Source organism: Engystomops pustulosus, unplaced genomic scaffold (assembly GCF_040894005.1).
Source record: "Engystomops pustulosus unplaced genomic scaffold, aEngPut4.maternal MAT_SCAFFOLD_517, whole genome shotgun sequence".
Taxonomy (NCBI): domain Eukaryota; kingdom Metazoa; phylum Chordata; class Amphibia; order Anura; family Leptodactylidae; genus Engystomops; species Engystomops pustulosus.
The window spans coordinates 38,199-55,633 of NW_027285396.1; the positions used below are offsets into that span (position 1 = coordinate 38,199).

General features: G+C 55.4%; 1 protein-coding gene across 1 annotated transcript in view; it reads right to left on the reverse strand.

Annotated features, from left to right (window-relative positions):
• Nucleotides 1-6,055, reverse strand: part of DAB2IP (DAB2 interacting protein) — a gene marked incomplete at its 3' end in the record, with an annotated part of 29,538 nt that extends 23,483 nt beyond the window's left edge. The window contains exons 1-3 of the mRNA XM_072132400.1: nt 5,877-6,055; nt 5,369-5,467; nt 4,542-5,096 (exon numbers count right to left, since the gene is read on the reverse strand). Of these exons, the coding sequence (XP_071988501.1) occupies nt 4,542-5,096; nt 5,369-5,467; nt 5,877-6,020 (798 nt within the window). The remainder of the gene's footprint in view (nt 1-4,541; nt 5,097-5,368; nt 5,468-5,876) is intronic.
• Nucleotides 6,056-17,435: the final 11,380 nt, after the last annotated feature.

Genomic DNA, 17,435 nt, shown 5'->3' on the forward strand with positions numbered 1-17,435 from the left:
GTCAGAGCACCCATGCTGACCCCTGACCACTGCTGGCTATGATAGAAAGGTGTCAGGACACACAGGACATGGCAGCTCGCTGTGTATGGGGGGGTGTAGTCACAGAGGGGTCAGAGCGCCCATGCTGACCCCTGACCACTGCTGGCTATGATAGAAAGGTGTCAGGACACAGGACATGGCAGCTCCCTGTGTATGGGGGGTGTAGTCACAGAGAGGTCAGAGCACCCATGCTGACCCCTGACCACTGCTGGCTATGATAGAAAGGTGTCAGGACACACAGGACATGGCAGCTCGCTGTGTATAGGGGTGTAGTCACAGAGGGGTCAGAGCGCCCATGCTGACCCCTGACCACTGCTGGCTATGATAGAAAGGTGTCAGGACACACAGGACATGGCAGCTCGCTGTGTATGGGGGTGTAGTCACAGAGGGGTCAGAGCACCCATGCTGACCCCTGACCACTGCTGGCTATGATAGAAAGGTGTCAGGACACAGGACATGGCAGCTCGCTGTGCATGGGGGGTGTAGTCACAGAGGGGTCAGAGCACCCATGCTGACCCCTGACCACTGCTGGCTATGATAGAAAGGTGTCAGGACACACAGGACATGGCAGCTCGCTGTGTATGGGGGGGTGTAGTCACAGAGGGGTCAGAGCGCCCATGCTGACCCCTGACCACTGCTGGCTATGATAGAAAGGTGTCAGGACACAGGACATGGCAGCTCACTGTGTATGGGGGTGTAGTCACAGAGGGGTCAGAGCGCCCATGCTGACCCCTGACCACTGCTGGCTATGATAGAAAGGTGTCAGGACACACAGGACATGGCAGCTTGCTGTGTATGGGGGGTGTAGTCACAGAGGGGTCAGAGCGCCCATGCTGACCCCTGACCACTGCTGGCTATGATAGAAAGGTGTCAGGACACACAGGACATGGCAGCTCCCTGTGTATGGGGGGTGTAGTCACAGAGAGGTCAGAGCACCCATGCTGACCCCTGACCACTGCTGGCTATGATAGAAAGGTGTCAGGACACACAGGACATGGCAGCTCGCTGTGTATAGGGGTGTAGTCACAGAGGGGTCAGAGCGCCCATACTAACCCCTGACCACTGCTGGCTATGATAGAAAGGTGTCAGGACACACAGGACATGGCAGCTTGCTGTGTATGGGGGGTGTAGTCACAGAGAGGTCAGAGCGCCCATGCTGACCCCTGACCACTGCTGGCTATGATAGAAAGGTGCCAGGACACACAGGACATGGCAGCTCGCTGTGTATGGGGGGGTGTAGTCACAGAGGGGTCAGAGCGCCCATGCTGACCCCTGCTGGCTATGATAGAAAGGTGTCAGGACACACAGGACATGGCAGCTCGCTGTGTATGGGGGGTGTAGTCACAGAGGGGTCAGAGCACCCATGCTGACCCCTGACCACTGCTGGCTATGATAGAAAGGTGTCAGGACACACAGGACATGGCAGCTCGCTGTGTATGGGGGGCGTAGTCACAGAGGGGTCAGAGCACCCATGCTGACCCCTGACCCCTGCTGGCTATGATAGAAAGGTGTCAGGACACACAGGACATGGCAGCTCGCTGTGTATGGGGGGTGTAGTCACAGAGGGGTCAGAGCACCCATGCTGACCCCTGACCACTGCTGGCTATGATAGAAAGGTGTCAGGACACACAGGACATGGCAGCTCGCTGTGTATGGGGGGTGTAGTCACAGAGAGGTCAGAGCGCCCATGCTGACCCCTGACCACTGCTGGCTATGATAGAAAGGTGTCAGGACACAGGACATGGCAGCTCGCTGTGTATGGGGGGTGTAGTCACAGAGAGGTCAGAGCACCCATGCTGACCCCTGACCACTGCTGGCTATGATAGAAAGGTGTCAGGACACAGGACATGGCAGCTCCCTGTGTATGGGGGGTGTAGTCACAGAGAGGTCAGAGCACCCATGCTGACCCCTGACCACTGCTGGCTATGATAGAAAGGTGTCAGGACACAGGACATGGCAGCTCGCTGTGTATGGGGGTGTAGTCACAGAGGGGTCAGAGCCCCCATGCTGACCCCTGACCACTGCTGGCTATGATAGAAAGGTGTCAGGACACACAGCACATGGCAGCTCGCTGTGTATGGGGGGTGTAGTCACAGAGGGGTCAGAGCACCCATGCTGACCCCTGAGCACTGCTGGTTATGATAGAAAGGTGTCAGGACACACAGGACATGGCAGCTCGCTGTGTATGGAGGGTGTAGTCACAGAGGGGTCAGAGCGCCCATGCTGACCCCTGACCACTGCTGGCTATGATAGAAAGGTGTCAGGACACAGGACATGGCAGCTCGCTGTGTATGGGGGGTGTAGTCACAGAGGGGTCAGAGCTCCCATGCTGACCGCTGACCACTGCTGGCTATGATAGAAAGGTGTCAGGACACAGGACATGGCAGCTCGCTGTGTATGGGGGTGTAGTCACAGAGGGGTCAGAGCACCCATGCTGACCCCTGACCACTGCTGGCTATGATAGAAAGGTGTCAGGACACACAGGACATGGCAGCTCGCTGTGTATGGGGGTGTAGTCACAGAGGGGTCAGAGCACCCATGCTGACCCCTGACCACTGCTGGCTATGATAGAAAGGTGTCAGGACACAGGACATGGCAGCTCGCTGTGCATGGGGGGTGTAGTCACAGAGGGGTCAGAGCACCCATGCTGACCCCTGACCACTGCTGGCTATGATAGAAAGGTGTCAGGACACAGGACATGGCAGCTCGCTGTGTATGGGGGGTGTAGTCACAGAGAGGTCAGAGCACCCATGCTGACCCCTGACCACTGCTGGCTATGATAGAAAGGTGTCAGGACACACAGGACATGGCAGCTCGCTGTGTATTGGGGTGTAGTCACAGAGGGGTCAGAGCACCCATGCTGACCCCTGACCACTGCTGGCTATGATAGAAAGGTGTCAGGACACACAGGACATGGCAGCTCGCTGTGTATGGGGGTGTAGTCACAGAGGGGTCAGAGCCCCCATGCTGACCCCTGCTGGCTATGATAGAAAGGTGTCAGGACACACAGGACATGGCAGCTCGCTGTGTATGGGGGGTGTAGTCACAGAGAGGTCAGAGCGCCCATGCTGACCCCGGACCACTGCTGGCTATGATAGAAAGGTGTCAGGACACACAGGACATGGCAGCTCGCTGTGTATGGGGGGTGTAGTCACAGAGGGGTCAGAGCGCCCATGCTGACCCCTGACCACTGCTGGCTATGATAGAAAGGTGTCAGGACATGGCAGCTCACTGTGTATGGGGGGTGTAGTCACAGAGAGGTCAGAGCGCCCATGCTGACCCCGGACCACTGCTGGCTATGATAGAAAGGTGTCAGGACACAGCACATGGCAGCATGCTGTGTATAGGGGGTGTAGTCACAGAGGGGTCAGAGCGCCCATGCTGACCCCTGACCACTGCTGGCTATGATAGAAAGGTGTCAGGACACACAGGACATGGCAGCTCGCTGTGTATGGGGGGTGTAGTCACAGAGGGGTCAGAGCCCCCATGCTGACCCCTGACCACTGCTGGCTATGATAGAAAGGTGTCAGGACACACAGGACATGGCAGCTCGCTGTGTATGGGGGTTGTAGTCACAGAGGGGTCTGAGCGCCCATGCTGACCCCAGACCACTGCTGGCTATGATAGAAAGGTGTCAGGACACACAGGACATGGCAGCTCGCTGTGTATGGGGGGTGTAGTCACAGAGGGGTCTGAGCGCCCATGCTGACCCCAGACCACTGCTGGCTATGATAGAAAGGTGTCAGGACACACAGGACATGGCAGCTCGCTGTGTATGGGGGGTGTAGTCACAGAGGGGTCTGAGCGCCCATGCTGACTCCTGACCACTGCTGGCTATGATAGAAAGGTGTCAGGACACACAGAATATGCAGGTCTAAGATTTAGGGCCCGGACACGCATGGCGACAGCACCCAGGGCCCGGACACGCATGGCGACAGCACCCAGGGCCCGGACACGCATGGCGACAGCACCCAGGGCCCGGACACGCATGGCGACAGCACCCAGGGCCCGGACACGCATGGCGACAGCACCCAGGGCCCGGACACGCATGGCGACAGCACCCAGGGCCCGGACACGCATGGCGACAGCACCCAGGGCCCGGACACGCATGGCGACAGCACCCAGGGCCCGGACACGCATGGCGACAGCACCCAGGGCCCGGACACGCATGGCGACAGCACCCAGGGCCCGGACACGCATGGCGACAGCACCCAGGGCCCGGACACGCATGGCGACAGCACCCAGGGCCCGGACACGCATGGCGACAGCACCCAGGGCCCGGACACGCATGGCGACAGCACCCAGGGCCCGGACACGCATGGCGACAGCACCCAGGGCCCGGACACGCATGGCGACAGCACCCAGGGCCCGGACACGCATGGCGACAGCACCCAGGGCCCGGACACGCATGGCGACAGCACCCAGGGCCCGGACACGCATGGCGACAGCACCCATAAGACTAAGATCATGACATCACGGCTCTGAGATATTGTCGTCCTTACCTTGGCCTTCCCAGTGCTCTGTAAGATGTGGACCAGGGCGGACGCCATCTCCTCCTTGTTCTTGACGCTCAGGACGCCCTCCAGGCTGGAGCACAGCACCATGTAGTTGTTGGTGATATACTCGGCAAACTCCTTGTACAGTTCCATGGGGAGGATGTTGATGCTCTGGTAGCGGCTCTTCATGCGGATCATGGGGCCCGCAGACTTGCCTTTGCTGGTGTTGGTGGACACGACCGGGTACCACTTCTCCACAAACTGGCGGCCGGTGACGGCAGCGATGGGGATGTTTACCAGGCCCATGTAGTTGTTCTTGTCCTTCTTCTTCTTCTTCTCCGTCTCCTTGTATAGGTGCACGGTGATGCTCTTCAGGGGGGGCAGATTGTGGAACTCAAAGTGCTCTCCCCAGAAGACGTTATCCGTCTTCAGCTTGCAGGTAGTCCGTGCGTAGAGGACGTCGTCCAGAAACAACTCACACAGATACTTCTTCTTGGCCGGCAGGTCCTTGGCTTCGATAATCCACAACTTCAGCATGTTCTCCGTCCTGCGACTGTTATCCTGGAAGGAAGAGGAAGACGCAGATTCCTTCAGTATCAGAGATCTCCAGGACCCTGGGGGGACTAGGAGGGAGCAGTAATGCTAGCGCAGGATTAGACCTAGACTTGGTGTGCCACCCAGTATAGTAACAGAAGAAGATGGCGGCACTCACCGCTTCCAAAGGTAGAAAGAACCTCCTTTATTGGTGGACAAGCATGCAGGGGGGTATACAAGCTGATCAAATGCCGCCCAGTGCCCACCAGCCCCCTCTCCCCTGGCAGCCAATGCTGTACCTTGTTAGGGTGAACGGCGCGCCTCAAGTTCTCCATCCATTTATCCCGTTCAGCTGCCGAGCGACAAGAAAAACACTTACTACCGGATGATGCCGTAACCTGCAAGGAAAACAGACGACATCAGCAGCATCAGCAGCCCCGTAATCTGGGGTCATGGGGGGGGGGGGGGTAAGCCCCGTAACCTGGGGTCATGGGGGGGGGGGGGGGGAGGAATCAGCCCCGTAATCTGGGGTCATGGGGGGGAGGAATCAGCCCCGTAACCTAGGGTCATGGGGGGGGGGATAAGCCCCGTAACCTGGGGTCATGGGGGGGGGGGAATCAGCCCCGTAACCTGGGGTCATGGGGGGGGGGGGGGAATCAGCCCCGTAACCTGGGGTCATGGGGGGGGGGGGGGGGAAACCAGCCCCGTAACCTGGGGTCATAGGGGGGGGGGGTGAAATCAGCCCCGTAACCTGCCCCGCAGTGGGGAGGATCGGCCCCATGACCCCAGCACAGAGTGGCCACTCACCTCGAAGCAGTAGTCCTGGCCCAGGATGCTGCTGTGGACAGGTTTGATCACAACCTCCTCATCCATGCTGAGATCAAGAGCTTCAACTGCGCTGCTGGGACTGAGCAAAGATTCGTGGGAGCGCGATCCCTTCAGCCTCGGCATTAGATGAGACCTGGGGAGAGACGGCAGGAGGTGAGAGGTCAGAGCGTGCCGAGGCGCTGCCCGACTCTCCTCACTATGTCAACAGTGCAGTCATGTGACCGCCGAGATACAGTGTATCCACGCCAGCGTGCCCCAGTCACGTGACCGCCGAGATACAGTGTATCCACGCCAGCGCGCCCCAGTCACGTGACCGCCGAGATACAGTGTATCCACGCCAGCGTCCCCCAGTCACGTGACCGCCGAGATACAGTGTATGCACGCCAGCGTCCCCCAGTCACGTGACCGCCGAGATACAGTGTATGCACGCCAGCGTCCCCCAGTCACGTGACCGCAGAGATACAGTGTATGCACGCCAGCGTCCCCCAGTCACGTGACCGCAGAGATACAGTGTATGCACGCCAGCGTCCCCCAGTCACGTGACCGCAGAGATACAGTGTATCCACGCCAGCGTCCCCCAGTCACGTGACCGCAGAGATACAGTGTATCCACGCCAGCGTCCCCCAGTCACGTGACCGCAGAGATACAGTGTATCCACGCCAGCGTCCCCCAGTCACGTGACCGCAGAGATACAGTGTATCCACGCCAGCGTCCCCCAGTCACGTGACCGCAGAGATACAGTGTATGCACGCCAGCGTCCCCCAGTCACGTGACCGCAGAGATACAGTGTATCCACGCCAGCGTCCCCCAGTCACGTGACCGCAGAGATACAGTGTATCCACGCCAGCGTCCCCCAGTCACGTGACCGCAGAGATACAGTGTATCCACGCCAGCGTCCCCCAGTCACGTGACCGCAGAGATACAGTGTATCCACGCCAGCGTCCCCCAGTCACGTGACCGCAGAGATACAGTGTATCCACGCCAGCGTCCCCCAGTCACGTGACCGCAGAGATACAGTGTATCCACGCCAGCGTCCCCCAGTCACGTGACCGCAGAGATAGTGTATGCACGCCAGCGTCCCCCAGTCACGTGACCGCAGAGATACAGTGTATCCACGCCAGCGTCCCCCAGTCACGTGACCGCCGAGATACAGTGTATGCACGCCAGCGTCCCCCAGTCACGTGACCGCAGAGATACAGTGTATGCACGCCAGCGTCCCCCAGTCACGTGACCGCAGAGATACAGTGTATCCACGCCAGCGTCCCCCAGTCACGTGACCGCAGAGATACAGTGTATCCACGCCAGCGTCCCCCAGTCACGTGACCGCAGAGATACAGTGTATGCACGCCAGCGTCCCCCAGTCACGTGACCGCAGAGATACAGTGTATGCACGCCAGCGTCCCCCAGTCACGTGACCGCAGAGATACAGTGTATCCACGCCAGCGTCCCCCAGTCACGTGACCGCAGAGATACAGTGTATCCACGCCAGCGTCCCCCAGTCACGTGACCGCAGAGATACAGTGTATCCACGCCAGCGTCCCCCAGTCACGTGACCGCAGAGATACAGTGTATCCACGCCAGCGTCCCCCAGTCACGTGACCGCAGAGATACAGTGTATCCACGCCAGCGTCCCCCAGTCACGTGACCGCAGAGATACAGTGTATCCACGCCAGCGTCCCCCAGTCACGTGACCGCAGAGATACAGTGTATCCACGCCAGCGTCCCCCAGTCACGTGACCGCAGAGATACAGTGTATCCACGCCAGCGTCCCCCAGTCACGTGACCGCAGAGATACAGTGTATCCACGCCAGCGTCCCCCAGTCACGTGACCGCAGAGATACAGTGTATCCACGCCAGCGTCCCCCAGTCACGTGACCGCAGAGATACAGTGTATCCACGCCAGCGTCCCCCAGTCACGTGACCGCCGAGATACAGTGTATCCACGCCAGCGTCCCCCAGTCACGTGACCGCAGAGATACAGCGTATCCACGCCAGCGTCCCCCAGTCACGTGACCGCCGAGATACAGCGTATCCACGCCAGCGTCCCCCAGTCACGTGACCGCAGAGATACAGTGTATGCACGCCAGCGTCCCCCAGTCACGTGACCGCAGAGATACAGTGTATCCACGCCAGCGTCCCCCAGTCACGTGACCGCAGAGATACAGTGTATCCACGCCAGCGTCCCCCAGTCACGTGACCGCCGAGATACAGCGTATCCACGCCAGCGTCCCCCAGTCACGTGACCGCAGAGATACAGCGTATCCACGCCAGCGTCCCCCAGTCACGTGACCGCCGAGATACAGCGTATCCACGCCAGCGTCCCCCAGTCACGTGACCGCAGAGATACAGTGTATGCACGCCAGCGTCCCCCAGTCACGTGACCGCAGAGATACAGTGTATCCACGCCAGCGTCCCCCAGTCACGTGACCGCAGAGATACAGTGTATCCACGCCAGCGTCCCCCAGTCACGTGACCGCAGAGATACAGTGTATCCACGCCAGCGTCCCCCAGTCACGTGACCGCCGAGATACAGTGTATCCACGCCAGCGTCCCCCAGTCACGTGACCGCAGAGATACAGTGTATCCACGCCAGCGTCCCCCAGTCACGTGACCGCAGAGATACAGTGTATCCACGCCAGCGTCCCCCAGTCACGTGACCGCAGAGATACAGTGTATCCACGCCAGCGTCCCCCAGTCACGTGACCGCAGAGATACAGTGTATCCACGCCAGCGTCCCCCAGTCACGTGACCGCAGAGATACAGTGTATCCACGCCAGCGTCCCCCAGTCACGTGACCGCAGAGATACAGTGTATCCACGCCAGCGTCCCCCAGTCATGTGACCGCAGAGATACAGTGTATCCACGCCAGCGTCCCCCAGTCACGTGACCGCCGAGATAGTGTATCCACGCCAGCGTCCCCCAGTCACGTGACCGCAGAGATACAGTGTATGCACGCCAGCGTCCCCCAGTCACGTGACCGCCGAGATACAGTGTATCCACGCCAGCGTCCCCCAGTCACGTGACCGCAGAGATACAGCGTATCCACGCCAGCGTCCCCCAGTCACGTGACCGCCGAGATACAGTGTATCCACGCCAGCGCGCCCCAGTCACGTGACCGCCGAGATACAGTGTATCCACGCCAGCGTCCCCCAGTCACGTGACCGCCGAGATACAGTGTATCCACTCCAGCGTCCCCCAGTCACGTGACCGCCGAGATACAGTGTATCCACGCCAGCGCGCCCCAGTCACGTGACCGCCGAGATACAGTGTATCCACGCCAGCGTCCCCCAGTCACGTGACCGCAGAGATACAGTGTATGCACGCCAGCGTCCCCCAGTCACGTGACCGCCGAGATACAGTGTATCCACGCCAGCGTCCCCCAGTCACGTGACCGCCGAGATACAAACAGATTAGGAGCAGCTGCAGCTAATGGGGCCTATAGATCGCCCTCAGCGCCCGCATCCTCCACCTGTCTCTAGTTACATCATATACAACCCCCGAGCCCCAAACACAAGACCACCCCCAAATCCCATCATGTGACCCCCGACCACCCCCCACTCTCACAGATGAGCCCCCCATATCCCCAGTGTAAGGGTTGGGGCGCCCCCCCCCTCCCCCCGGGAGCCTCCGCCTAATCTATTACTCTCTGTTATCAGCCATTACACCCCGGGGAGAGGAGACTGTACAGGGGGATACAATCTATTACTCTCTGTTATCAGCCATTACATCCCAGGGAGAGGAGACTGTACAGGGGGGATACAATCTATTACTCTCTGTTATCAGCCATTACATCCCGGGGAGAGGAGACTGTACAGGGGGGGATACAAGCTATTACTCTCTGTTATCAGCCATTACACCCCGGGGAGAGGAGACTGTACAGGGGGGGATACAATCTATTAGTCTCTGTTATCAGCCATTACATCCCGGGGAGAGGAGACTGTACAGGGGGGATACAATCTATTACTCTCTGTTATCAGCCATTACACCCCGGGGAGAGGAGACTGTACAGGGGGGGATACAATCTATTACTCTCTGTTATCAGCCATTACATCCCGGGGAGAGGAGACTGTACAGGGGGGGATACAATCTATTACTCTCTGTTATCAGCCATTACACCCCGGGGAGAGGAGACTGTACAGGGGGGGATACAATCTATTACTCTCTGTTATCAGCCATTACACCCCGGGGAGAGGAGACTGTACAGGGGGGGATACAATCTATTAGTCTCTGTTATCAGCCATTACATCCCGGGGAGAGGAGACTGTACAGGGGGGATACAATCTATTACTCTCTGTTATCAGCCATTACATCCCGGGGAGAGGAGACTGTACAGGGGGGATACAATCTATTAGTCTCTGTTATCAGCCATTACATCCCGGGGAGAGGAGACTGTACAGGGGGGGATACAATCTATTAGTCTCTGTTATCAGCCATTACACCCCGGGGAGAGGAGACTGTACAGGGGGGATACAATCTATTACTCTCTGTTATCAGCCATTACACCCCGGGGAGAGGAGACTGTACAGGGGGGGATACAATCTATTACTCTCTGTTATCAGCCATTACACCCCGGGGAGAGGAGACTGTACAGGGGGGATACAATCTATTACTCTCTGTTATCAGCCACTACATCCCGGGGAGAGGAGACTGTACAGAGGGGATACAATCTATTACTCTCTGTTATCAGCCACTACATCCCGGGGAGAGGAGACTGTACAGAGGGGATACAATCTATTACTCTCTGTTATCAGCTATTACACCCCGGGGAGAGGAGACTGTACAGGGGGGATACAATCTATTACTCTCTGTTATCAGCCATTACATCCCGGGGAGAGGAGACTGTACAGGGGGGATACAATCTATTACTCTCTGTTATCAGCCATTACATCCCGGGGAGAGGAGACTGTACAGGGGGGATACAATCTATTACTCTCTGTTATCAGCCATTACATCCCGGGGAGAGGAGACTGTACAGGGGGGGATACAATCTATTACTCTCTGTTATCAGCCATTACACCCCGGGGAGAGGAGACTGTACAGGGGGGATACAATCTATTACTCTCTGTTATCAGCCATTACATCCCGGGGAGAGGAGACTGTACAGGGGGGGATACAATCTATTACTCTCTGTTATCAGCCATTACACCCCGGGGAGAGGAGACTGTACAGGGGGGGGGGGATACAATCTATTACTCTCTGTTATCAGCCATTACATCCCGGGAGAGGAGACTGTAGAGGGGGATACAATCTATTACTCTCTGTTATCAGCCATTACATCCCGGGAGAGGAGACTGTACAGGGGGATACAATCTATTACTCTCTGTTATCAGCCATTACACCCCGGGGAGAGGAGACTGTACAGGGGATACAATCTAATTACTCTCTGTTATCAGCCATTACATCCCGGGGAGAGGAGACTGTACAGGGGGGGATACAATCTATTACTCTCTGTTATCAGCCATTACACCCCGGGGAGAGGAGACTGTACAGGGGGGGATACAATCTATTACTCTCTGTTATCAGCCATTACACCCCGGGGAGAGGAGACTGTACAGGGGGGATACAATCTATTACTCTCTGTTATCAGCCATTACATCCCGGGGAGAGGAGACTGTACAGGGGCGATACAATCTATTACTCTCTGTTATCAGCCATTACACCCCGGGGAGAGGAGACTGTACAGGGGGATACAATCTATTACTCCTGTTATCAGCCATTACACCCCGGGGAGAGGAGACTGTACAGGGGGGGATACAATCTATTACTCTCTGTTATCAGCCATTACACCCCGGGGAGAGGAGACTGTACAGGGGGGATACAATCTATTACTCTCTGTTATCAGCCATTACATCCCGGGGAGAGGAGACTTTACAGGGGGGATACACTCTATTACTCTCTGTTATCAGCCATTACATCCCGGGGAGAGGAGACTGTACAGGGGGGATACAATCTATTACTCTCTGTTATCAGCCATTACACCCCGGGGAGAGGAGACTGTACAGGGGGGGATACAATCTATTACTCTCTGTTATCAGCCATTACACCCCGGGGGGAGGAGACTGTACAGGGGGGATACAATCTATTACTCTCTGTTATCAGCCATTACACCCCGGGGAGAGGAGACTGTACAGGGGGGATACAATCTATTACTCTCTGTTATCAGCCATTACATCCCGGGGAGAGGAGACTGTACAGGGGGGGATACAATCTATTACTCTCTGTTATCAGCCATTACATCCCGGGGAGAGGAGACTGTACAGGGGGGATACAATCTATTACTCTCTGTTATCAGCCATTACACCCGGGGAGAGGAGACTGTACAGGGGGGGATACAATCTATTACTCTCTGTTATCAGCCATTACACCCCGGGGGGAGGAGACTGTACAGGGGGGATACAATCTATTACTCTCTGTTATCAGCCATTACACCCCGGGGAGAGGAGACTGTACAGGGGGGATACAATCTATTACTCTCTGTTATCAGCCATTACACCCCGGGGAGAGGAGACTGTACAGGGGGGATACAATCTATTACTCTCTGTTGTCAGCCATTACATCCCGGGGAGAGGAGACTGTACAGGGGGATACAATCTATTACTCTCTGTTATCAGCCATTACATCCGGGGAGAGGAGACTGTACAGGGGGGGGGGGGATACAATCTATTACTCTCTGTTATCAGCCATTACACCCCGGGGAGAGGAGACTGTACAGGGGGGGATACAATCTATTACTCTCTGTTATCAGCCATTACATCCCGGGGAGAGGAGACTGTACAGGGGGGGGGGGGGGGGGACACTATTACTCTCTGTTATCAGCCATTACATCCCGGGGAGAGGAGACTGTACAGGGGGGGGGGATACAATCTATTACTCTCTGTTATCAGCCATTACACCCCGGGGAGAGGAGACTGTACAGGGGGGGATACAATCTATTACTCTCTGTTATCAGCCATTACATCCCGGGGAGAGGAGACTGTACAGGGGGGGGGGGGGGGGGGGACACTATTACTCTCTGTTATCAGCCATTACATCCCGGGGAGAGGAGACTGTACAGGGGGGGGGATACAATCTATTACTCTCTGTTATCAGCCATTACATCCCGGGGAGAGGAGACTGTACAGAGGGGATACAATCTATTACTCTCTGTTATCAGCCATTACATCCCGGGGAGAGGAGACTGTACAGGGGGATACAATCTATTACTCTCTGTTATCAGCCATTACATCCCGGGGAGAGGAGACTGTACAGGGGGGGATACAATCTATTACTCTCTGTTATCAGCCATTACACCCCGGGGAGAGGAGACTGTACAGGGGGGATACAATCTATTACTCTCTGGTATCAGCCATTATATCCCGGGGAGAGGAGACTGTACAGGGGGGATACAATCTATTACTCTCTGTTATCAGCCATTACACCCCGGGGAGAGGAGACTGTACAGGGGGGATACAATCTATTACTCTCTGTTATCAGCCATTACACCCCGGGGAGAGGAGACTGTACAGGGGGGGATACAATCTATTACTCTCTGTTATCAGCCATTACACCCCGGGGAGAGGAGACTGTACAGGGAGGATACACTCTATTACTCTCTGTTATCAGCCATTACACCCCGGGGAGAGGAGACTGTACAGGGGGGATACAATCTATTACTCTCTGTTATCCGCCATTACATCCCGGGGAGAGGAGACTGTACAGGGGGGGGGGATACAATCTATTACTCTCTGTTATCAGCCATTACACCCCGGGGAGAGGAGACTGTACAGGGGGGGATACAATCTATTACTCTCTGTTATCAGCCATTACACCCGGGGAGAGGAGACTGTACAGGGGGATACAATCTATTACTCTCTGTTATCAGCCATTACATCCCGGGGAGAGGAGACTGTACAGGGGGGATACAATCTATTACTCTCTGTTATCAGCCATTACACCCCGGGGAGAGGAGACTGTACAGGGGGATACAATCTATTACTCTCTGTTATCAGCCATTACACCCCGGGGAGAGGAGACTGTACAGGGGGATACAATCTATTACTCTCTGTTATCAGCCATTACATCCCGGGGAGAGGAGACTGTACAGGGGGGATACAATCTATTACTCTCTGTTATCAGCCATTACATCCCGGGGAGAGGAGACTGTACAGGGGGGATACAATCTATTACTCTCTGTTATCAGCCATTACACCCCGGGGAGAGGAGACTGTACAGGGGGATACAATCTATTACTCTCTGTTATCAGCCATTACATCCCGGGGAGAGGAGACTGTACAGGGGGATACAATCTATTACTCTCTGTTATCAGCCATTACATCCCGGGGAGAGGAGACTGTACAGGGGGGTACAATCTATTACTCTCTGTTATCAGCTATTACACCCCGGGGAGAGGAGACTGTACAGGGGGGATACAATCTATTACTCTCTGTTATCAGCCATTACATCCCGGGGAGAGGAGACTGTACAGGGGGGGATACAATCTATTACTCTCTGTTATCAGCCATTACACCCCGGGGAGAGGAGACTGTACAGGGGGGATACAATCTATTACTCTCTGTTATCAGCCATTACACCCCGGGGAGAGGAGACTGTACAGGGGATACAATCTATTACTCTCTGTTATCAGCCATTACATCCCGGGGAGAGGAGACTGTACAGGGGGGGGGGGGATACAATCTATTACTCTCTGTTATCAGCCATTACATCCCGGGGAGAGGAGACTGTACAGGGGGATACAATCTATTACTCTCTGTTATCAGCCATTACACCCCGGGGAGAGGAGACTGTACAGGGGGGATACAATCTATTACTCTCTGTTATCAGCCATTACATCCCGGGGAGAGGAGACTGTACAGGGGGGATACAATCTATTACTCTCTGTTATCAGCCATTACATCCCGGGGAGAGGAGACTGTACAGGGGGGGATACAATCTATTAGTCTCTGTTATCAGCCATTACATCCCGGGGAGAGGAGACTGTACAGGGGGGATACAATCTATTACTCTCTGTTATCAGCCATTACACCCCGGGGAGAGGAGACTGTACAGGGGGATACAATCTATTACTCTCTGTTATCAGCCATTACATCCCGGGGAGAGGAGACTGTACAGGGGGGGATACAATCTATTAGTCTCTGTTATCAGCCATTACATCCGGGGAGAGGAGACTGTACAGGGGGGATACAATCTATTACTCTCTGTTATCAGCCATTACACCCGGGGAGAGGAGACTGTACAGGGGGGGGGGTACAATCTATTACTCTCTGTTATCAGCCATTACACCCCGGGGAGAGGAGACTGTACAGGGGGGGATACAATCTATTACTCTCTGTTATCAGCCATTACACCCCGGGGGGAGGAGACTGCACAGGGGGGATACAATCTATTACTCTCTGTTATCAGCCATTACATCCCGGGGAGAGGAGACTGTACAGGGGGGATACAATCTATTACTCTCTGTTATCAGCCATTACATCCCGGGGAGAGGAGACTGTACAGGGGGGGATACAATCTATTACTCTCTGTTATCAGCCATTACATCCCGGGGAGAGGAGACTGTACAGGGGGGATACAATCTATTACTCTCTGTTATCAGCCATTACACCCCGGGGAGAGGAGACTGTACAGGGGGGGATACAATCTATTACTCTCTGTTATCAGCCATTACACCCCGGGGGAGGAGACTGTACAGGGGGATACAATCTATTACTCTCTGTTATCAGCCATTACATCCCAGGGAGAGGAGACTGTACAGGGGGATACAATCTATTACTCTCTGTTATCAGCCATTACACCCCGGGGAGAGGAGACTGTACAGGGGGGGATACAATCTATTACTCTCTGTTATCAGCCATTACATCCCAGGGAGAGGAGACTGTACAGGGGGGGGGTACAATCTATTACTCTCTGTTATCAGCCATAACACCCCGGGGAGAGGAGACTGTACAGGGGGATACAATCTATTACTCTCTGTTATCAGCCATTACACCCCGGGGAGAGGAGACTGTACAGGGGGGATACAATCTATTACTCTCTGTTATCAGCCATTACATCCCGGGGAGAGGAGACTGTACAGGGGGGATACAATCTATTACTCTCTGTTATCAGCCATTACATCCCGGGGAGAGGAGACTGTACAGGGGGGGGATACAATCTATTACTCTCTGTTATCAGCCATTACACCCCGGGGAGAGGAGACTGTACAGGGGATACAATCTATTACTCTCTGTTATCAGCCATTACACCCCGGGGAGAGGAGACTGTACAGGGGGATACAATCTATTACTCTCTGTTATCAGCCATTACATCCCGGGGAGAGGAGACTGTACAGGGGGGGGGATACAGGATACAATCTATTACTCTCTGTTATCAGCCATTACATCCCGGGGAGAGGAGACTGTACAGGGGGATACAATCTATTACTCTCTGTTATCAGCCATTACACCCGGGAGAGGAGACTGTACAGGGGGATACAATCTATTACTCTCTGTTATCAGCCATTACATCCCGGGGAGAGGAGACTGTACAGGGGGGGGGATACAATCTATTACTCTCTGTTATCAGCCATTACATCCCGGGGAGAGGAGACTGTACAGGGGGATACAATCTATTACTCTCTGTTATCAGCCATTACATCCCGGGGAGAGGAGACTGTACAGGGGGGGATACAATCTATTACTCTCTGTTATCAGCCATTACATCCCGGGGAGAGGAGACTGTACAGGGGGGGATACAATCTATTACTCTCTGTTATCAGCCATTACACCCCGGGGAGAGGAGACTGTACAGGGGGATACAATCTATTACTCTCTGTTATCAGCCATTACATCCCGGGGAGAGGAGACTGTACAGGGGGATACAATCTATTACTCTCTGTTATCAGCCATTACACCCCGGGGAGAGGAGACTGTACAGGGGGGGGGGGATACAATCTATTACTCTCTGTTATCAGCCATTACACCCCGGGGAGAGGAGACTGTACAGGGGGGATACAATCTATTATCTCTGTTATCAGCCATTACATCCCGGGGAGAGGAGACTGTACAGGGGGAGATACAATCTATTACTCTCTGGTATCGGCCATCTCATACGGGGTAAAAGGTCTTTGTATTAATTGCCCCTGTAATGAGAAGCAGAGAATAGCCGGTATCTGAAGGGTTAAGCTGTGACCCCCCCCCCCCCCCCCCCCCCTCCCAGCAATAACTTCTCCATATGAAATCCATGTCCCGGGGCGAGGAGCGAGCACAGGAAGAGGCAAGTACAGACCAATGTGCACAACTATGCAAACAATGTCATGACACAGCGGCAGGAGGGCGAAGCAGGCCACAAGCAGCCAGAGACCCCCCCTGCACCCCCAAACAGCTACATACAGGCGATTACACCCCCACACAGCTACATACAGGTGATTACACCCCTACACCCCCCACACAGCTACAGACAGGCGAATACCCCTACACAGCTACATACAGGCGATTACACCCCCTACACAGCTACAGACAGGCGATTACACCCCCTACACAGCTACATACAGGCGATTACACC